Source organism: Pogoniulus pusillus, chromosome 16 (assembly GCF_015220805.1).
Source record: "Pogoniulus pusillus isolate bPogPus1 chromosome 16, bPogPus1.pri, whole genome shotgun sequence".
Classification (NCBI taxonomy): Eukaryota; Metazoa; Chordata; class Aves; order Piciformes; family Lybiidae; genus Pogoniulus; species Pogoniulus pusillus.
Window position 1 is genome coordinate 14,239,846 of NC_087279.1, and position 22,964 is coordinate 14,262,809.

Here is a 22,964-nt window from a genome sequence, read left to right on the forward strand (position 1 = left end):
TGCAGTGGTTTGCATTCATTGTCAATGTCCTACTGAAGTCTACTACAAACAAACCCAGTATGATCCTTATTAACAAACCAGAAACTTGGAAATGCATGTGATATGTGACGCATTTCTGCAGGTCCTGTGTTTTTAGCATGTACTTTTTCCTTTCATATCATGCTTATCAAGGTGAGAAGGCTCTCAAGATACATTTTCAAATCTTACCTCTTCCACCTTTGCATTTGATGTTGTTTTTCTGGAAGTGTTGCATGTTTGAATTTGTATTTGGTTTGACTTCTTCATGATGCTCTTCAGAACTCTGAAGACAGCGCTAGAATCTCCATCACTTTTTTCCGTCTGTTCCGGGTGATGAGGTTGGTGAAGCTGCTTAGCAGAGGAGAAGGAATCAGAACTTTACTATGGACGTTTATTAAGTCGTTTCAGGTTAGCAAAATCTATTTAAACTTGCTTTAGAACTGCAATCATTTATACACCAAATTCTATGGAGCAATAACTTGCAGAGAAGAAAACCCATTTCTTGATATCTACAATGACTTATTTAAATATCTTTGCATATCAGTGACAAAATAAATGTCACCAGTTACTTCAGTGAGTCCAAAGGTCATTCTTTGTCATTTATTATTAGCTTTTACCATGAGATTTTTACAATACTTCATTAAAAAGAAAGGATACGTTTCAGTGGATAGCTTGGACACTTTTTATTAGATGAATGTAAAACAGGAATTGATGGTACAAGTGTAACAAGCAGAAGTTTGCATCCTTGCTTTTGAAAACTGATGAATGTGAAGTTAATGGAACTCTCTAGCTGTATAGAAGGATTTCTGTATTGTCAGAATCTGTAATGAAAATAAAATTAAAAGCTGCCAAAGATGATTCTTCCCCCTGGATTACTGGCAGAAATAATATAAAATATTAATGAAGTTTGTGTTCAGTGTATGAGGCAGAATATTAAAAGTGACAGGTAATAACATTTTAAGTACACACATAGGAAGAAAAATCTCAGGAAAGCCTCTGTTGTACAGATAAAGTATTTCTGTGACTAGGAATTGAAATGATGGTGTGAAATCATTAAAAGACAATGCGCCTGTCCCGTTTCTAGGCTCTGCCTTATGTTGCCCTTCTGATAGCCATGCTGTTCTTCATTTATGCTGTCATTGGAATGCAGGTAATTATAGAATTCTTCTATCATTATACAGAACTACAGTGTTTGCCACTCTGAGACTTGCTGGCTCAGGTGCTTATTGAAACGTTCCTTTGATATAGTGGTGCTATGTATAAAGTGGAGCTTTCAGAGTAATTTGGAAACCCTTTTTCAGATATAACTTTGACAGTCAGGGAATCCAGAATGATATAGTAGAAGAGCTTGGGGTGAGTTTATAGTATCTCTGCTGAAAAAGAGCTACTCCTCTTCCATGTACTGTGAAGTTTATTAGTATGCATGGCTGTATGAAAGCATGTTTTTTTTTGTTGCTGAAGACTCTTTTTGGGAATTGGACGTGAAAGCTCCAGCTCATTTATTTATTTACTTACCTAAACTTTTTGTTGTACAAATAGAACTAGGAAAAAGAAACTGGCTAAAGATTTAGGCACAGCTGAGCCTGAGGTGAATCCTGAGTAAGTTATAGATATGAGACATACAAGCACAAAAGAGATTTTGGTCAATTAAAAAGTAAAACTGTGCTGATGTGGTGAAGGTACCACTTCATTCCACCTGCAGAACTGGTTCTCCAGTCTTAATAACTGAAGATAGTTAGAACCCTGTCAGGAAACTGTTCCTAAAATAGATACTACTGGGCCACTTCCTAAGAGAGGGTAGGATAGCTGCTTGGGATGGGGCTTGACAGACGGCAGGAAAAGGTGCTGAGCACGGAGCTGTGATGGGGAGTGTGGTTTGAGTTGCAAGGTAGTCTCTCTGCCACATGCGAGACTTGGTGCCAGTGGTCATTGAGTCATACTTCTCAGGCAAATCCAGAAGTTGGGCTGCTTGTATAAAACTTCTCAGAGTTGTAACATTCAAGTCAACACTAACAGAAGCCTAGTTTAGTGGGATGAGAAGAAATATGCTGTGTAGACCTATTTTGTTTCCTGATCTTTCTCTTCATTGTTTGTCCAAAAGCAACTTAATGTCCTTACAGTCCAGCAGTGTGTATACAGAACTCATTTATATCTCTGTCTGAGATGCTCAGACTGTCTGTCTTAGGCTTCCACTTTTGCATCTTTTTTTTCTCTATTTAAATTTGAGGTTTTCAGGAAACTGTTCTTTCTTAGTATGTGCAGCATTTAGCACAGTAGACCTTTAATATCAATAAAAGAGTCTACATCCTAGTTAAAACCAAGTATTTTCTCACCTGAAATCAGAAATATCTGTTAGTACTATAATGGTTTATTAATGCCCAAACGAATGATTAAAGATTATCTTGTACATGTGATAAATTTACTTCATTTACATAATTATCAATGGAAATCTAAAGAGAGCAAAGAAAGTGTATTTGTGAAAGTGGTTTTCATACATGCTGAAGCAAGAGCCAGTTGCAAGGCCTACATGTCTTTCTGACAGTAGAGGTCACTAGGATTAAACTCAAATCCCTGTTTCATTGTAGGTGTTTGGAAAAGTGGCCATGAGGGACAACAATCAAATAAACAGAAACAACAATTTTCAGACCTTCCCCCAAGCTGTGCTGCTTCTCTTCAGGTGAGTAAGCTTAACTCTTCCTTAATGCCCCCCATTTCATCAATCTGTGAGAAATGTCTGTAGCTTTTGTTCCGTGGATTTGTTCAAAATGTGTAGAATCAGTGTAGCATAACAAGAACACAGACTTTGTGGCTGTATGCAGTGTGTCCATTGGCTGGCAGGGTGATACTGACCTAAACTCAAACTCGTTACAGCCCCTGTGAAACACCTCATTTGTGGAGTAATTGCCTTCAAGCAGAGCCCCAACATAATCCTGATATCACGGTGCAAGCATTGGGAGAGCTGAAAAAGACTGTGCCCATACTGTAAAGTAGCATGGCAGTTTGGAAGAGTGTGAATGGCTGTGACAAAGATAAATAAACTGTTCTTTACATTTGCTAAAGAGGTGACAAAAAGTAGAGGGTATAACTTGCAGGAGGGAAATACCAGAGTAGAAGTAGGCAAAACCTTCTGGTGGCAAAGGTAGCTGAGCCTTGATGGAGGAGGATTATGGAATCTCCATCACTAGAGAGCTTCAGAGGGTGAATGTTTTGGAGAAGTGCTGCAAAGTGTCCTGGGGCAAGAAGAGGGAATGACATGCAACAGGAATGGCTCTAAAGATGACAGCCTCCATTGCCTGTGATTCTGTAACTCTGTTTGGCACCTGCGCACTGTTACCTACTGGCACAACTTGCAGGCTATTCTTTATCTGAGTCCAACAGGATCAGCCAATGCAATCATGTCAAATTATGCTTCTTAGGGCTTTTGCCTTTGATGCAAGGTAGGGAACACAGCCCCCAGAAGTCTAATTACCTTTGAAACGTTTGAAATCATGAGTTTGTGTGCAGGTATTACCCAACTATGAAAAAACGTAGTGGCAGAAATTAGAGACAAGCATTTCCTCAGCCATGAGGGCATAAGGCAATTCATCTTTCATAGATACTTTCAACTTTTATGGCAGGTTTTCATACACAACACCACTGTCACACACAGCTCTACTGCAGTAAATATTTCACTGGCAAATGTGTTGGGTTCAAATTTTCACGTCAGCCTTACAAAACCTCTGCACTGTCAGATCTGTGCTTGTCTTTTCTGAAACATGCTCGGTACTTTTCAACTTGTTCCTGCTCTGGAAGGTTTTCACATTTGTACTTCTACAGCTCCAACCATTTTGTCAGCCCTTAACAGATGAATATGTTGTCAATCTATTTTCATCAAATAATGTCTCATTTATCTTTGTGACCATACAAAGGTGTGCAACTGGAGAAGCCTGGCAGGAAATCATGCTGGCATGTTTGCCTGGAAAACGCTGTGATCCAGAGTCTGACTATAATCCAGGGGAAGAATACACATGTGGAAGCAATTTTGCCATCATTTATTTTATCAGTTTTTACATGCTTTGTGCATTTTTGGTGAGTCTAGCTTGTGCTTGTTAACAGAAATGGTCTTTGGCGTTATCACTTTCTTCTGAACTAAAAGCATAATGGGTTCAGGGAGTGGTTGAAAATCCCATATCAAAATACTTCACAAGATTGTGTTTTTCTATATACAGTCCTAAATGTTGTATCTTCTACTGATTTTCAAAATAAGGGTGATGAAAACACTGGCACAGGTTGCTGGAGAGGGGTATTAGAAGCTCCACCTCTGAAAATATTCAAGGTGAGGCTGAACACTAACCTTATCCAGTTGACAATATCCTGGCCCATTGCAGGGGGGTTGGACTGGATGACCTTTAAAGATTCCATCCAAACCAATCCATCCCATGATTTTAAATCTTCACTGAGAGAGTCATTGGGCACTGGAATGGGCTGCCCGGGGAGGTGGTGGAGTCGTCGGCCCTGGGGCAGTTCAAGGCAAGGTTGGATGTGGCACTTGGTGCCATGGTCTAGCCTTGGGCACTGTGGTAAAGGGTTGGACTTGATGATCTGTGAGGTCTCTTCCAACCTTGGTGATACTGTGATACTGTGATACTGTAAATTGTCTTATGCAAGATATTCCTCTAACTACATGTATACAGGACTGATTGGTTGCATACTCAAAAGCTAAGTGAACAGCGTTTTCATCAGTTATTATTCCATTTCCTTTTGATTTGCTAGTAATGATATTTGTGCTATTTAAGTTTAGGAGAATTTGCATTTGTCTCTACAAGTGCGCTCAAAATGTATCTCAAGAGATGCAAACAATAACCTTACTTCTTAATCCATAGCATAATGGATTATTTGATCAAAAATAATCTGTGAAAAATGTTCTTTCCTTGTTGCAGGTGCCTGGTCTAAGCTGGTTTGTTCTATTCACAGTACTGTTCCCCTTGCAAAAGGAGAGTGGTTGAACATAATTCTGTGAACTACTGTAAACACACACATTTTGCTGTTCTGTATCTTCTTCTGTGTCAACAAAGCATGCAGAAGTCTTACCATCATGACACTGAATCCTATTAATAGCTTGTAAATGTTTTCTCTTTATTTAAGGTTGAAAAATGCAAAATAACTAAAGCAATTATTTTCCTTAATTACTTTTTTTTAGATTATAAACTTGTTTGTGGCTGTCATTATGGATAACTTTGATTATTTGACGCGCGACTGGTCTATTCTGGGTCCCCATCATTTGGATGAGTTCAAAAGGATATGGTCAGAATATGACCCTGAAGCAAAGTAAGTTAGGTCATCTCTCTGATGAGATTAATGTGGCAAAACCAATGAAAGCAGAGCAAAGTATCTTCTGTGGGAATGGATATTTGTTTGGTAACTGAGGTGTGTTTGTTCTAGGGGAAGGATAAAGCATCTTGATGTGGTTACGTTACTGAGACGCATTCAGCCGCCACTTGGTTTTGGCAAATTATGCCCTCACCGAGTGGCCTGCAAGGTAGGTTTTACCCTGGTCTCTTTTTAGGTTTTGCTCACAATCTGTTCTTTCAGTTCTGCTCTATGCATGTCATGCATGCACAGTAGTCCTGTCTGTTCACAAGGTCTCTTTCACTTTCAGGTTTCCCTGTTTGTTTTCTTTTTAAGACTTAAACCAGCAGAATTAATGTAATTTCTTTGAGTGTACTCAGTTTGGGTAATTACCACTAATGTAGCATTCTTCACAAAGTATCAACATGAAAATGTACAGTCTGTAAATCTATTACTGATCTATTACCACCATGTATATGACCTACCTCATCCCAACATTTATGGTGATTTGATTTCTCTTCAGCCCTGGGGATAAGAGGATGGGAGCTTACTTGAATTCACAAGTTTTGATACAGTATTTTTGCAGTTGCATTTATGAGAATTTTGCTGCACATAGAAATTAAATTGAAGAGTGGGGCCTGGGAGATGATTACCAATCTCAAGTCAATAAGGGTGTGCAATAGAATATGTATCAGTGAGTGAGAAGACTGAAAATTAAAGAGAATATGAAGTGACGTATGATTTGTCAGGCATGATGTGTAATTTAGATGAAGATTAATTGCATTTTATATGAAAGCTGAAAAACAGCACACGGGCTGAATAATTATTACACTCTTTGAGGACTTCAGAACTACAGATATGATGAATTTAGCAATTTCACTGGGAATAAAATCAAGTCTTTTAGTTAAAGGATTGTTACAGCAGCACCATCATTTGGATTTCTTTTATCTGTTTGATAAATGGGTAAGTGGATGTATAAAACACTGGATTCAAATGGAATGTCACAAGGCATACTTAAACTAAACCTGTGTCTGTGCATTAAGATAAATTATCTATCTGAGTACTGCTTTTAAACTGGAACAGAAGAAAATCTAAGTCAGACATTAGGAAAACATTTTGACAGCTTAAATAGCATCCTTCTGACAGACACAGTGTCAGTGATACTGCTCTGAAAGATGAACACTATAATGCAGAGATGGACTAATCCAAAGAGGAAAGTCCCTTTCACACTGCTGGACAGTTCTAGCTTTTGTATAAGTGTGCATATGATGGGGAAGTTATATTAGGTGATTGGTACATGCAGGTGGGATGGAAGAATCATCTTTATTGGCAGAGGTATATATTTTTTTCTCTCATTCAGTATTATTAATTGAATACATCAGCTTTACAGAAAAAAAAAGCATTAGAGAAGCTTTTTTCCAAACAAAGCCACATGAAAATTTGCTTTCCTTTCTCATTTACAGAGGTTAGTGGCCATGAATATGCCATTAAACAGCGATGGAACTGTCATGTTCAATGCTACTTTGTTTGCTTTGGTTAGGACTGCTCTAAAGATTAAAACAGAAGGTAAGTTTCTTAACTGTTCAGCCTTTACTGCACTTGTCAGAAGGTACAATGAGGAAATTACAACGTGTTCATTTTGTTGGCCATGAGTAAGACTGCCTTAATCTCACTGGTTTCAGTTAGCTATTGGATCATGGGTTATATTCACAGTTGCTAGGAATGATTTGCAAGGAAAGGAAGGTGACAGTGAGGCCAGACCCAAAGAAATCTCAGGAATTATTCTAACCTTTTGTCTGGTCAGATAAAAACATACTACTGACATAACTGGAGTTGTAGTGCAAGGAGTGAATGAGTTTCCCTTTCTATCCAACCAAGCTGCTCCTTACTCTCCTTAACTTGGCGTCTGGAATCCCACACTGGTACTAGTGCAGCCTTTATATGCTTGAAAGTCTGAAGGCCAGTTCTGACTGGGTTGAATGTATTACTGTAATTTGCATCAGAAAGGGACAGAGCTTTTAAAATAGTAGTGTGATTTAAAGAATTTCTTTCTGTTTTAATTTTTAAAAAATATTTAATCCTATTTTTCTGCTTTCTGTTCCATGTCTTCTGCCATTCTCAGCAGAATTTGAGTACCACTGCCAATAACAAACTTGTTAAAGTCCCCTCAGGCACTGGTCTGTAGGTGATTGCTGCAAGAGATGAAAAACTGCCCAGAAGTCAGCTGCCTGAACTGTCAGGCCTGTACAACTGACTAATTACTATGATTAAACAAATGAAGGCACAGCTTTGGATCAAGAAGGAAGTGGCTTGTAAAGAGCAAGTTCTCAATTTCTGCACAATTTAGGTGGAAGTTAAGCAGTGACAGAGTAGACTCCAGATCTGTAAATTGCTGGTAACATCTGATGTACTCCAGAAACTGATTTGAAAGCCCCAGGAGTTCACTGTCTTTCTTTCTTATCTTCAGCTATTGTAGTATTATTATCTGCTACTTGTAGCTTAGGGTTGCTACAAATCACCTGTGGTGCTGTCTTCACTTGTATACAGCTAATTAATATCCAAAGGATCGTTCTTTGCAGCTGGTTGGAGTGTAATTGCCATGTTCTGTTTTTCTGTTTCATTACCCCAGGTAATCTAGAGCAAGCAAATGAAGAACTTAGAGCAGTTATAAAGAAAATATGGAAGAAAACAAGCATGAAATTACTTGACCAAGTTGTTCCTCCAGCTGGCGGTCAGTCAGATATGCTTTGCAATATGCTGTTCTCTGTGCATTTTGGTCTTTTTAGGTTGTTAGGAGCCAAAGAATTAACATTGCTGACTTTTGCAATGATGGTCTTATTAAAGGACCACAAACAATAATAACAAAATAAGTAGAGATAATTATATCCTGCAACACTACGTAATACACATAGAGCTGATAAGGAGATCTTCTTTAGATCAAAAATAGAGGAAAATGCTATGCTTATTTTCTTACTTGAAAAAAAAAATCTTGTTATGCCTAAATTTGGGCTTGATTTCAAATCATTGGGCAACATAAACTAAATGTAGTTCGATTTCAAGGCATTGAGCAAAACCAACACATTTCATACTAATTGAGCTTGACAACATACACTGCATTATAGCTTATATCCTTGTATATGTTGAATACTTTCTGGAAGAAAATCAACCAAAAGAGAATGGCCAATTAAATGTATTTATTTATTTATTGCTAAATTAATAAGAGACTGAATTACCTCGGTTGCACTAGTTTAAACCAGAGGAGTTCCATAGTCAACAGCTAATGGAAATGGTTCAGATTTATGCTAGTGTGACTGAGATATGATTCTGGGCCATGTAAAGAATCTAAAATTGAATGCCACCATGACATTTGCAAGAACTACGAGGCACGTATAGGAGTTGTTCCTACGTGCTGTGAAATCACATCAGATGTTTTTTATCTCTCTCTTTGTAAATATATATATTCTTTTATATATATTTATCCGTTTTCAATATATACATTCTTATCAAATTGCTGTGGTGCAGGTTTAGGTGACTGGATTATATGTGCTTTTTCAAGTTTTAAAGGTGCAGGATCTGTTGTGCTGTCACCCACACCCAGGATGTGTATCTAGACATCCAGTCCCTAGATGCCTTGTCATCATCCAGTATTTCTGGTAGCTTACTGTACTTCCATAGTGTTACAGCAGCTTTCAAGACTGCTCAGGCTCGGGTTTGGAAGCACACTCAAGATCCCAGCCCCGATGGTGGTGGAGGCTGATCCCTTTCTGAAGGTGACACTCCTAAGTCCCTGGGGGAGAAGGAGCATGCTGGCTGCACTGCTGTTCAGCATGGCCCAGGGAGGCAGAGATAGTTTTGTTACTGGTGGGAGCCACTTGCTATCAGTGTGATGATGGCCAAATAATAGTGAGGAGGAAGGCAAAAATCCAGCAAACTTGACCGTGCCAAGGGGAACTGATACTGCACATTTAAAACAACTTCTTGTGCTCTACTCTGTTGTTTTTAGCCTTACATCTGAGTGCTTGCATGGCATAGATGAAATGCTTTGTTATTGTTGTAACTATGTGCTTGAGCTTTTTCTGCAGCCTCTGTTCCTTTCAACTGTGAGTCTTTCAGAATATTCTGAAGCAATTCTGTTTTAGGGTGGTGGCATGGAATTAGTGTTGCCTCTTGACAACTTGATTCCCCTACATTTTTTTAAGTGGAAGTGGAGATGTATGCTTCAGAATAGTGAGCTGTGCCTGCCTAAATCAATCTGACAATCTGTAAAGATTACATTCCTAAAACTAATCTTACACTGTAACTCACTGTTCAGTTTCATTTCATTGCTGAATATAAGCCGCATATTTATTTTCAGCTGTACTAAAATTCATTGCTAATATTTATTCTGCAAGTGTAGCTCTTCAGTGTAGCTAGAAGGCTAAGAACCTGAATTGCTGCTCGATTGATAGGAAACTGTATGGATTCTTGAGCCCCCAGTAAAAACAAGAATATGTTGGGAAGTCCTTAAGTTTGACAGATTTGTTTATCTGTTTGGTTTGTTTCTCTGTGGACCTTGTTGTGACTTACCTGAAAACTGAAAATATTGTAACCCAGCTAGAAAAAAGAGGAATATAGCTACTTTACATTCATATGCCTTAGTTTCTGTTGGATGTTTAATAGTCAACAGAAAATGGCATATGACAATGACACCAATGACAGCTGATAGTAGCAGTCAACTAGGACACAGGACATCCACTTCAATATACATGATCATAGCATCCAAATTCAATACATGAAAATCACGTGCACGTGGAAGTATCGAGCCATCTAGTGTATAATGTTTTCCTCCAGGATTACTTTTGATGGTATTACTGAATGCTTGATCCTTCACGTGCTCCTGACAGCCTCCAGAACACAAACAGAACGCTAATTTGCAGAGCAAATGATGAAAATAATCAGTTTAGCTTTTTTTTCCTGTGATTGCAAACAGATGAGCTAGAAATTAACAGCTAGGTAATTATTGGTACCGGTTAAATAACTAACTACTGCAAGTTACTTAAATTGTTAATAGTTAACAAAGCATTTTCAGTACAGAAAAGTGACACTGCTCTGCGAAAGCACAGAATGTCAACCAAATGCCTGAATGAGTTAAGACTCTGTGAAGACTGGAGCCTGAGAAACATACACCAGTCACTAGAGATTCACTAGGAGTCTCTAAACTCTCTAATCTCTACCTGCTAGCTCATTTAATTCTGCCTAATAGTTTTTGCCCTATTCCAAAAGCTTCCTACTGAAATGATTTCCTTTTGCTGCCACTAATTGTAACTGTAGATTTGATTATTCTGTGGTCAGTTACGCTTAGCTGCCTCCTTGTACCTGTCCATACCTGGCTATATGCGTGTTACTCAAAAGACAAAGTCAAGGATGGCTCCCCTTGGCCAGGCTTCAGTTCTTGTGTGCGCCTGTTTGCAGTACAACTGACTGTGCCTGTGAAGTACACATGCATCCTGTTTGTACATGCAGAATTTGGCATGCACAGTTTGGCAAACCAGTAATGCATCCACCTTATATGCTTCTAAAAAAGTTGATGCATGTCCGGGCTCAGCAGCAAGGGCCCTTCTTTTCTGCATCCTGAGACCTTGCAGGTACAGTCACCTCAGGTACAGTCAGTAGTCACGCAGTGTTGTAGCCTGACTCGAGACATGCTCTAAATGCAACCCATAGCAGTCTATGTTCTAGCAGATCTGTCACTTCTGTGTGCTTGCTCTTTCTGGGAGCTGTTTGCTATATCGCTTCCTTAAAAGTTCTGTTCAAATACTTGAAATGAAATACTATAAAGGATGAGGGAAGGCTTATCTGATGACTGTGACCAAGACTGTCATAGACCAATGGATTCAGCTAAACTGAGGAGGGCAAGTTTACATTAGAGGTTTTATAGGACATCTCTTCCTAATACAAAAGACCATTACTCTCCTGAAGAGCAGATAAGGGCCAAACAGATGAGTATCAGGGCCAAATGTTCATAAAAAACTTAGAAATTCGATTCATGGAGTAAATGAAAAAGCTTTTTACTGCTGAGAGTGAATCTGAGTACTGGCAGGCTTTTCTTTAAGCTGTGGAGTTCCTGCTAAATCCTGGTGGCAATTGGACGGACTCAGACCTTTGAAGAGATGTCAGTATTTGGCAGAGCAGGCTCTTTATTGCACAAAGATATTTCCTGCACAGACTGATCTCCCAACCAAGATGCTTTAAAGAAATTGATTGTAATTCTTTCTGCTTTCATAAATTTAAAGACAAATAGAATGCTGAGAGAATACATCCCTGGTGCATTTTTACTGAGGTTAAAGCCTGTTGCACTTTATCACATGCATACAGCCCCTTTCAGACATTCTAATGAGAGGAGCTTCTTTTGAATGGTACAAGATTCATTTTGAGATAAATTTTGTCACAGAGGTAAAAATTATTCTAAGCAGTATTATACCTGGATTGGATTTCCCTATCCCTTTTATCCATGAAAGCTAATCACAAATAGAAAAAAACTTAATGAAATTAAAATTAGCAGAACCTGTCATATTACAGGGTAAAAATACTACTAGAAATAATATCATTAGTGGGATACATTGGGATGTATGATTATCAGTAAAACAAGGACACAAGTTGACTCCTTCAATCAAAGGTTAATGGGTATATGACAGTCAATTAGAGAAGAAGCTTACTTAACAGAATGTCTTCATATGTAAACCAAAAAACAATCAACAAAACAACATTTAAAAACCAGCTTAAGTCTATCCTAAAGCTCCATTAGAGACTTAAACCATGGAGAAAACAAATTACATAAAAGCAAATCCATGTGTCTGGGCGTGTTAGATTTTCCATGTTTACTCAAATCACAACTTATTATACAGAGTAAGCCAGATCTTGACATGTGTTAAGCACCAGCAAGGGCAGCTGGAAGGGTGGGAATTTACTGCCCATCAGGATGTGGGCCTTAACAGTGGAGAGAACATCGATGCCTAAAACATGCCAGCCCTCCCTTATGTGTGGCAATAGCCAACTTGCAATTTTGTCACAAGTAGTGATCTGAAGGTACAGGAAAAAATGGAGAGAGGCAACATAGCAGAAAGAGAAACAGCTAACTTTATGCCAAATAACTCCAGAGGAGGGCGGGGGGAAGTGAAAACAAAAGCAATGTTTTTGAATAGAAAACTATTTGTAGTTTTCTGGCAAGCATGGCTCGTCAAGAGATCAAACTTGGACAGCTGAAGGATTTGATGGGACTCATTACACAGGCACTCAGGCTCTTAACATGCTAGGAACCAGGTGATTTCAATACTCCCATAAGGCATCTGCCTTTGAACTGTGAAAGCTTTGAGCTTTGGCCTCTGTTCACGACAGTGGCTCTGTAACAATACTAGACTTTACTGCACCTGTGGTTTGTGTATCTTTTGAGTTGTGCTAAATTAACCGATGGGAGATACTTTTAATTTCTATCAGCATTGCAGAGCTGATACAATACAGTAGTGTGGGAAAGCACCAGGTTGTTTCATATTCACTGTTATCATTGTCACCTATCTATAAAGTGGCTAAGGACCACATCTTCATTTAACAAGCCTCACGGAAATTGTATCCTCTGTGGGATTTCCTCAGAGTCTAGAATCTGTCTTACAGGGAGACAGTAACATAGCAGAAGGTACAGCCCAATGTGAGCATCTGTGACAAAATTCCAACCAGAAGATGCTCAGGTGAGGGCATGACAGCAGTGAAACATTTACATGGCAAAGCAGGCTGTAAATGTTCAAATCCTTGTGATCAGAACAACGCTCTGCTGACTGAGCAAATTTGGTTCAGCATTGAAACAAAAGGAGAAGTGTTTTAAGGAAGACTTTTTTGTTTGTTTGAGGTGAGGTGTCCTGTGGTATTGTTTCCCCTCATCCGTTGTTGGGTTTTCTGTTGTTGTTGCTTTTTTGTTTGTTTGTTTTTATAGAGTCACTCTTAGGAACAGAAGTGTATGTAAGTTATAGTAGCTTGTATTTTAATCCATTCATTCTAAGTACCTAAACTCAGTCTTTCAGCATCTATGCATATACAAATATGTTTGTGTTTCCCATTAGAAATTTACACAGACTTACTTACAAGTGCCTTAGCTGAAACTGCTTGCTAAAACATTGCTTTTGAGATAGTTGCAGGTTTCACTGTTGTAAGCTGGAAGCATAGTACCTGTTGCAGCCATCACATTCCCCCCTCCCCAATCAGATATGAGTGTATAGGCTATTGATAAATGTGCTGACTTGGGAGAGATCTGTCTGGTCTGTTCATTTAGATGATGAGGTAACCGTGGGGAAGTTCTATGCCACCTTCCTGATACAGGACTACTTTAGGAAATTCAAGAAACGCAAAGAACAAGGACTGGTGGGGAAGTATCCTGCGAAGAATACCACCATTGCTCTGCAGGTGATTTTGTTTTTACATTTTTAACTGACTGTTTTGCGAGCTCACTTGAAACAGCAGGTAGATGAATATTGGTGATTGTGCAGTGCTGCAAGGATTTTATTTAGCTGGGACACTTTTGGCCCTTACTCGTCAGAAAAATAAGACATAATCCTGCTATTCTGTCGTTAACAAGGTAAGTGCAAAAAGGTATTCTCTGTGGATTACTCAAACAGCAGTAGTGGTTATAAATTTCCTAGCAATTCCAGTTGGCAATGTCACAGTCTGAAGCTGCTGAGGTACAGTCCAATAAATGAAATTCTGAGCTTCCATTTCCATTCTTTGTCTTTCTTTTTAACTGTTTAATTTCTTGTGTTCCTGTAATGCTATGAGCCAGTTCTCAGATAACTTCGTAACGTGCATTACCTCATATGGTGTTATTTTTCACCTTAACTTGCATTGTTCTTTTTCTTTTCTACTTATGATTACTGGTGCAACACCTTCACATCCCTACTTTTTAATGTTTGGAAATGTCAACTCTAGATTCATCAACTTCTTTTATAGGAAGTAGTATTAGCTTACTGCATTAACATCATATGCTTCTATCTCTTAAAGCAAGCTATCCAATGGAAACCAGGACGATTGATTTGGCCATCTGTCTCTCAGTGGGCCTGCAGCAAGCAGTCCATAGAGTATATGTGATCTAAAGAGTATATTCTGAAAACCCTTTCTGTTATGAACTTTGAAACAGGCAAATGGAAGACTGTCCTTAAATAATTCCAGACATCTTACACTGCACTGATTTTATTGGAGTGAAGCTTTCTGAATTTCAGTCAAACTATAAAGATGGTTAGTGTTTCTGACAGCTTTTTATTCTGATGCCCAAACTTAGGAATATGTTGTGAAAAATCCTTTCTAAAAATGAAGTAATGTGTTGAGCTGACTGAAATACTGTCTCTCTGTTAAAATTCCTGCTGGTTGGCACTTTGGTCTAGCAGATCTAGGGGGTAATTTGTTTCGTTCCTGTTTCCGAAGAGTAGCTCTGCTGGCAGCTCTGATGTGTTCTGTTCCTAGTACCACAACCATAAGAGATAAACAGAAGAGAACAATTCATCATACTTCTTGATGTTGATGTGTGAGCACACAGCTTGCCAGGACAGTGAACTGTATTTGTAGATCATGACAGAACAGAAAATGTTGGAGAATAGAAGAGCTAAAGAGACCCAAAACAGTTGAAAGAGAAATGTAAGAGATCAAGTTTTAGGTAGGATTTTGCAGACTTCCTTATGGCTCAAATACTTCTGATATAAAGAACTCAGTGCTAGTTTTGAGCTGCAGTATTACGGTTTTCCACTTGTATTTTTGGAGTTGCACACATGAAAATATAAAGACAAACACTGAGTTTCCAAATGTGAACCTGCTCTGTTTGTTATCAGGTGGTGCATCCTGTTCAGTGAGATGGAGGGGAAGACAAAACTGCAAAGAACTGGCTCTTCCTTGGTCTTTAGACAAAGATTTTTCAATTCGGAACAACTGACAAAAATACCATGAGTGTCTGGTAGGAATCAGCAGAGACTTGTGGGATTTGAGGCACAGCACTTGTTTTTGATATAAATTATAAGAGAGGATCCTTTTAGCCTTACAATGTATAAAAATCTGATCTTTCTGCTTTTTCAGCTTCTTCATTCCAGACTTGCTTTGTCCAAAGCTTAAATGCTGAGAAAACTTTTAATGCTTCCCAAAAAATACTTTCTTAACATTATGTAAACTAATCATACAAACTGACTAGGGGGTGTGTGGAACAATTGTGAACAGCAACAGAAAGAAGGACTGAATTAGCCAGTCTTCTGCCCTCTTTGAAGGAGGAAAAATATCCTTGGCTAGACCTGAGTTTGTGTCACTGAAATCTGCCAGGATGAGTGAGGCCTTTTACCTTAGCTTGTCATTGTTATGAAAACTTTCTTTTTGGAATTAGAAACTTCCTGTAACCAGGGCAGGGCTGTGAGTTCAGCAGCAGCTTTTCTTTAGTTTCTCCTTTAAACTAGAGAAGATTTCACAGTACTTAGTAGGTGCGATGATACCACTGCAAGCAGCTTCCACTTCCTAGACAGCTAGAAAGGATGAGAGCAGCAGAAGCTGGGCTAAGTCTGTCTTTAGTTTTTAAGCTCTTTCATTCAGATTCTTCTTATACTCGGAAATGTTTGCTTGAAATACTGAATGAGGAAAAGCTATGATAAGAAAAGGGCTTCCCAGACACCTGATTCTTCTATTTGTAACGAACAAGGCCAACTGTATTTTCATGTTCTGGTCACCATCTCACCCTACTGCAGACTAGTTGTTATGTTGCAAAATTCTTAAGCAAATCAGCAGATAAAAAGCACTGTCAGCCCTTGCAGTTCGTGTCAGAGGCTGTATGAGCAATAAATGCTCTTGCACTTTTGCTGACACCTGTAACTTTCCCCTGGGACAGATGGAATTACCTGCAGAATTAGTTAATCAGTTAAGAAGGTGCTTGCTGAGCATCTCATAAACCCTGCAATTGCTGTATTATCTAGCCTGGCCTTCCTTGTCTCCTTTCTCCTGCAAGATAGGGATAAACAGCTTGCCATTAAGCTTTACAGTCTCTTCCCAGCAGTTGAATGAAGCAAGAGGTGACTGACTGCTTTATAGACCTGCTGATTCCTATAGTGGGCCATGTCACTCTTCCTGGCTACAGGGAGAAAACATCCACACTAAAGGAGGAGTGTATGTTCCTTGTGACAAAACCCATCCCTGTGTTTCAATTCCCATAACAACTGTTGAGGCATGAGATTAAGGAATGTTGCCATCTTCCCTTTTCCTTCAGGATGCAGCAATGTTTTCAGAGTGCTGCTCCCAGCCTTCCTTTATTCCTCATGGCCTCAATGGTATTTTGTTGGGATCTGAGGCTGGGCTCTCTTGTGGTTTTGTTGTTTTTTTTTTTTTTTTTTCCTAGGATAATAAGTTTGGATGCTTTGCTTTTAGTTACAGCTTTTGAAACCTTTACTTCTCATGCTGCCATTATGACTTACACAGGCAGAAAAAACCATCCTCTGAACACCTTCACTAAATGAAGTCACCTGTAAACCGAGTTGTCTGCCAAACTGCTGGCAGTTAGATTTGTGAATGCAGAGCAGGCAGCAGGCAGAAGTTTTTGTTACTCCACAATAATTGCCTGCAGGGTGATTTTTGTTCTGGTAGAGCTCAGTTATTCCTGAAGGATGCCGCAGGTGCTGTTAGCCTCACAGGCTGCTGTTTAGGTACACTGAGTCACAGAAGAAAAGGAGAACTCTCTTTGCACTCTAGAAGCAAAGTGGGTCTGGGGAGCTACCTGCTCTGGCTATTCAGCAAAGTTTTTTTGCAGTGAAGTTTCAATTTCTTTCTCACTCAGGAAAGGGCAGTTCAGATGACAACCAGGGACAGTTTGTCTGCACTTACATGTTGCCGCTGAAAGCTTCTTCAGAGCGCAGTGGCGATAGCCCTTGAACTACAGCAGGTTCTTCTGCAGACCCAGAGGCTTTCACTCCTTATGTGGGGAAGAAAAGCAAGTAGGTCTGAAATGATAGGTGGCCAGCTCATGTTAGCTGTCTGCTGTCCTTTCTGTGATGTTCTACATGCTCCTAGGGCATAAGAACAAACACTCCATAGGGCTCGCTATGCCTTTCCATTGCTGTTGGCAGACACATCTGCAGTGAGAACAAATAGATTTTTCTGGGTAAAATCAGAACAAAATGATATTTGTAGCAGTAGTTTGGGAGGTGTCTTTTGTAGGGATGGAAATTTGTATTGAGCCAAACAGCAGTCACATTGCTAGTAAAATAAATGTTAAGTGAAGCATGAACAAGTTTAATTACTTTTCATCTAGCACTTAGACTGAATGAAATAATTCTACACTGTTTGTCCTAGGGAAAATAATTGCTGTAAAGTATATAATGTTTGCATCTCTAGTTCATATTTATTTACACGTAACCCTCTTTGTTAATACTTTATTAATACTTTAAAAGTTAAAGCATATTTCCCTTCACCTCACAAGTACACAAACCCCCAAATTCATTGAGCTAAACTTGATTTCAGGTTACAAAATACTTCAGATTATTTGTAATGTTTCAGATTACAATAATTATGCTTTTTTCTCTGCTGATTTTTGTAGGTAGTATCAGCCCTGCAGTGAAAACAAACAAAACGAGGCAGAAAGCTCTCTAGCAGTCATCAGCTGAGGGGTTAATATGTTGCTCAAGTTCAATTTAATTGTGCTCCCATGTTCATGTTGTGTTCACAACAAGGCTTAGCTTGAAGGAAGTCTGGGTTTGACTGACTACCCAGAGCTGTTGTGTAGTTGTAGAGCAGTGCACTCAGCTTCAGCATTAGAAGATGAGCTCTACGAAGATGAACACCACGGGGGAATCAAGACTTGCCTACTATGTCTCTTATGTTCACTGCTATAGCGTAGGTCTACTCAGCTGTTTTTCTCTGCATGCTTATTGTTTCAGTAGTTCTTATATCGTATTCTGTTCATACTGACCTCTGCCTATTCTTGTGTTAGTGTCAGTGTAGCTTTGAGGAATTCTGTTCTTTCTGGTTTTCTCTGTTATAAAATAAGCAGGAAGTAAAACCAAATTTATTATCTACATACATAATGGAGCATTTTTGGAGTCAGAGGCTTTCAGTATTCTGAAGCCATGAAGACCTAAGTTTTTAAAATTCACATTGCTGCTTTTATCTCAGATCTAGTAGGCTTATATAGCAAGACACAGAATTTTACATAATTCTTTTAAAATCTGTGAGCAAAGCTTCTAAGTCTTCTCCATTTCTCAGTATCACTATAAGATGCCTCAAAAGGGGGACTGTTGTATATTTTACTTCACTAGAAGCAGTGTAGGTGATAGTAGGAATCACTACTTAAATAAGGGTATTGTGCTTGCATTCTTAAACTAAGCTTAAACTGCATCTATGTGTGGATTACACCATACCTCCAAATGGATGTGGGCTGGGTTTAGAGATAGGGAAAACTCCCTTTCTGGAGTTCCAGTATAGCTGCTCAACACTTAAATGTTTTTCTCTAAGCCATGATTCTGGAGTCTTGCATTATACACAAATTCCTTAATATAGGATACATATCTAAGTGGTGTTACTGTTTTATGCATACTGTAGATGTGGAAAATTGCTGTAAACTAGATAGCATTTGTTAAAATTAGTCTTTTTAAAATTATTTAACTGTTTAATGCTTTAACATGTAGCTTGTCTTCTACATGTTTTGATGTTTTGGCATGAGGTGCTTTTCAAGCATCTTTAAGCTTTTCTCTCTAAACAGCCAATTCAGAAATACAGTTATTAGTCATAGGACATTTTGTTCTTGCTGAGGGGATTGGTTCTGTTGTTTCTGTATTTGGAAGCACATGTGTGTGTTCTTGAAGCTGTCAGAGATGTCTAAAATTGTCTTTTGAGATGCTGTTTAGGACAGCACTGGTATATTAGTGTCTTGTGACCTTTTGAACACATTGCAGGTGCTATTGTGCCTCATAAAATCCAGCTGCACAGAATGATCATGTTAATTTGAAGCCATCTTCATCATGGGAAAGCCTATTTAAAGACTCGCTTGGGTTTATTGTGCAGTTCTCTTGTTCAGCACACTGTGTGCCACTGGTTTGCTAAGTTATCACTGGACTGATGCAGCTCATCTTTCTCATGCCTAGACAAGAAATAGTTAACAAAGGAAAACAAAAAAAACCCCAACAACTCAGTTTTGGAGAGAAAGTGTCTTAAGGAATAACAGTTTTGCAAACTTTTAGTGAAATCTTTAATCTTGGTTTGATGTGTGTGTGCTGTTATGGAAGAGATCTTTGATTTGGTTCTGTAGTGCTTGAAAGTAAATTCAGGTTTTTTTTTAAACCTGGCTGTGCTACCTCTGCAATCATCTCAGAAGACACTAAGTGTGGCTCAGAGAAGGGAATTTTTTACTGACTGTTAAGTACTTGGTGGTAGCAGAGCGCTCTAATGGAGGATTGTCTTATCAGTGAGAGCTCAGCATGACAATTTGTGGCACTATATGACGCTCTCCCATCATAAAGATTGCTCTTAGACTATTTAAACCAGTTTCAGATTGTACCAGGTAAAATGAGGCAGTAGGTGGGAGTACTGATTTCAATGACAGAGTTCACAAAATTATTGTAGATAGCAAATTGTAAGGGGGTTGGACTAGAGGACCTTTAAAGGTCCCTTCCACCCCTAACCACATGTGACTATAAATAAACTGAACAACGTTTCAAGTCTGCAAGCGGGTGTTGGTTGTAGGACCTGTAGCTTCAGTCCTAGCTGTGAGTAAAACTGATCAGTTTAGTTTACCCTAACACATCTTTTTACATTTGGTGATACAGGTTTTAATTTTCTGCTGCCTGACTGTGCAAGAGGATGGTTACACAAACAGGAGTATTACTGGAGAGACACTAAAAGCTGCCTGCTTCCCCTTGAGCAAAGGAGTTAATTCATCAAGAAGTAAAACAGAAGGCAGCTGTAAATTTAATCAAGATTGAAGTACTATTGCATATGTTGCTGCCAAACACGTGGCATTGCTCAGCTTTTAGGCATATATTTGTGAGATTCTCTCACAATCTGGCAGAGAGGAATATGAGGTAGAAGTTTTCACCAGGGTTAACATTCATAGTACTGCTGAGGTTACTCTTATTTTAGTAGGTTTTGTGTTGTATTGAGTGTAGTGTAATTTCAAGCTCCAGCATTCTTTACGATTTGTTATTAAACAAGCAGATAGTGAGCATGAAATACGAGTGGTTATTCTTACTAAATACTGAATAACCAAGGTATATTAGTAACCCTCTGCTAAATAAATACTGCCTTTGCTTCCCTTGAACAGGTAGAAGCTCTGTTTTTTTACTTTGAAATCCATACCTTAAAGAGTTAATTTGTCTTCCCTTTAGCACCTATAAAATGATGACAGTAGCAGTCCTGCTAAGGTTTTGACTATGCTATTGGCATAAGAAGCTTTAAAACACAATATGTTCATGAAAGATAGAAAATGAGCTATTTCCATTGTGAACTGAAACCCAGTAGCACTGCTGTCTGTCTGCTAGGGCGTGTGCATGATAGGCAGTGGGAATGGGAGCAAACCACCTTGGTGCCCTCCAGAGTCCTCCAGCTCTGTCTGGAACTGTGGAACACAAAATAATCTCTACACATCTTCTCTGCCACTCTAGAGCAAGTGACATGGAAATAGAGCTCTGATAGGCTGGGACAGCCCCATACATGACAATAATTATCCAGGCTTGTAAAGTATAGTCAAAAATTGATTCAAGTGCTGTGCATGACTTTTAGTAGTGTAGTGTTAGTAGAGGTCTAGACAAACAAATATTTCATTTCTTCTAAACTTGAGGAGATAAAAAAAACAACCCAAGATTGCATTTTTGCTTTAGACCGTGGCAGCCAGAGAAAATCTCCTCTTTTTGAAATAAGTTCTATACTCAAGAGCCAAGAGTTGAATGCTTTTGTATGATGTCTGTTTCCTCACCAATATGCAGGTCTGTCCTTGGCAGTTTCAGCATTATCCCTTTTCCTAAAGCTTGCTTATGGTAGCAGGCTTGAGAGGAAAGTCAACCAATGTACACTGAGGTGCATGCTACTGTAGCTACGCTTTTTAGTCCTCACCTAAAAGCTTTACACCAAATATCTGCATATCACAGTGCAGTGCAGATGGGCTGGAATTATTTCACTGCTTTCTTTTCCATCTGAGCTCTGCAAAAACTGCTGTTGCTATAGCAAAGGTCTCCTTGTGTGGACACAGGCTGCAAACATGTTTGTAACATGAACCACACATCTCATTGAAATGCATTTTATTACAGTTCTTGCTGATTACTTGATTTTGTAATAAGATGAATTTTATTTCCTTAGGGTTCTATAAACATCAGTGGTCTTTAAGTCACGATCTACACTGTGATGATAAAGACTTCATCTCCTCAACAGAGTTGTACGGGATTATAAGCTTTTTCCTGACAGTAATAGACACGTAGTAGGATGCATCCTCTATGGATGTCAGGATACAAGAACTTGTTAACTCTCCTTTAAAACAGATTTTCACACCTGTAAATAAAGAAGGAAAAAGAATTTGCTTTCCTAATGTATTATGATATTGTCATTGATTTAGGCAGGACTAAGGACACTTCATGATATTGGCCCTGAAATACGCCGAGCTATATCCTGTGACTTGCAAGATGATGAACCAGAGGAAAACAATCCAGAGGAGGAGGAAGATGTTTATAAAGTAATGTCAGAACACAGCTATGTGAATTGTTTTATCGTATAATACGAGATTGAAGAATGAGCTTATCCCTGAATAGTAATGTAATCATAATGATTTAACCCCCTCAGTTCAGCACAACATAAATATTTAATCAATAAGTATATTTGATCTTTATCTATAAAAATGGTACTACCAGGACACTTGCAACTCGCCATAACTTTAGCAAGCAATTCCTGCAGGGTCATTCTCCTGCTCCTAACCCTTTCTGTAAATTCTTATTTTTCCCTTAAGCAAATCCTAAGGAAAGGTATGAACCTTGCCATCTCAAATTTTATTAGTGCCAGGGTTTAAACTGCAAGTGCCTTAACTTCTGCAGTGGTAGGTTGGAAGAAGAGAATGAAATTCTGTGCGGCCAAACCACAGCAGGCAGAGCTGTGTGTTTGAAAACAAATGCCTGGAATTACACAGAAGCCAACTAAATCTAAATGTAACTTCCAGTGTCTTGTGATCAACAAGAATCAATCAGGGGGAAAAAAGGTTAGTTTTCCTCTTTTAATCTATAGCTATTCAGTCTAATGATGAATACTCCAAGTTGGTGTCATAATCAGCATTTGTCAGCCAGCAAGAAAACTTAATTGTTCACAAGCATTTCAGAAGAGGCAGGTATCAAAGTATACTTCTGCAGTAATTATGATAGAAGCTCCATTGCTTGCTGTTTTCCTTTGGGAGAAAAAAACCCACCAAACAACAAAACAAAAAGCCATGTGGCATTGGAGACGGTGCTGCAGCTACCAATAGATGCATTTCTCTGCCAACCATCATTACCTCCTGTCTTCCCTAGACTGAGCTTCAAGACAGACTGCTGTCATCCAAGACCCACACCTGGCTAGACAGGGAGGCTACATTATCTGGGTCAGATGTAAAAGAGAGCTGCATGTCATAGTCA

The 22,964-nt window shown here is 38.9% G+C and overlaps 1 protein-coding gene across 13 annotated transcripts in view; it reads left to right on the forward strand.

Moving 5' to 3' along the window:
• CACNA1D (calcium voltage-gated channel subunit alpha1 D) overlaps positions 1-22,964 on the forward strand; it is a 178,111-nt gene that overhangs the window by 144,136 nt on the left and 11,011 nt on the right. For all 13 annotated transcript variants that reach the window (XM_064156656.1, XM_064156663.1, XM_064156669.1 and 10 more), the window contains 10 exons: positions 298-426; positions 1,103-1,168; positions 2,604-2,695; positions 3,927-4,086; positions 5,198-5,325; positions 5,440-5,536; positions 6,810-6,912; positions 7,976-8,077; positions 13,646-13,776; positions 21,923-22,039. In XM_064156656.1, coding sequence (XP_064012726.1) covers positions 298-426; positions 1,103-1,168; positions 2,604-2,695; positions 3,927-4,086; positions 5,198-5,325; positions 5,440-5,536; positions 6,810-6,912; positions 7,976-8,077; positions 13,646-13,776; positions 21,923-22,039 — 1,125 coding nt within the window. The remainder of the gene's footprint in view (positions 1-297; positions 427-1,102; positions 1,169-2,603; positions 2,696-3,926; positions 4,087-5,197; positions 5,326-5,439; positions 5,537-6,809; positions 6,913-7,975; positions 8,078-13,645; positions 13,777-21,922; positions 22,040-22,964) is intronic.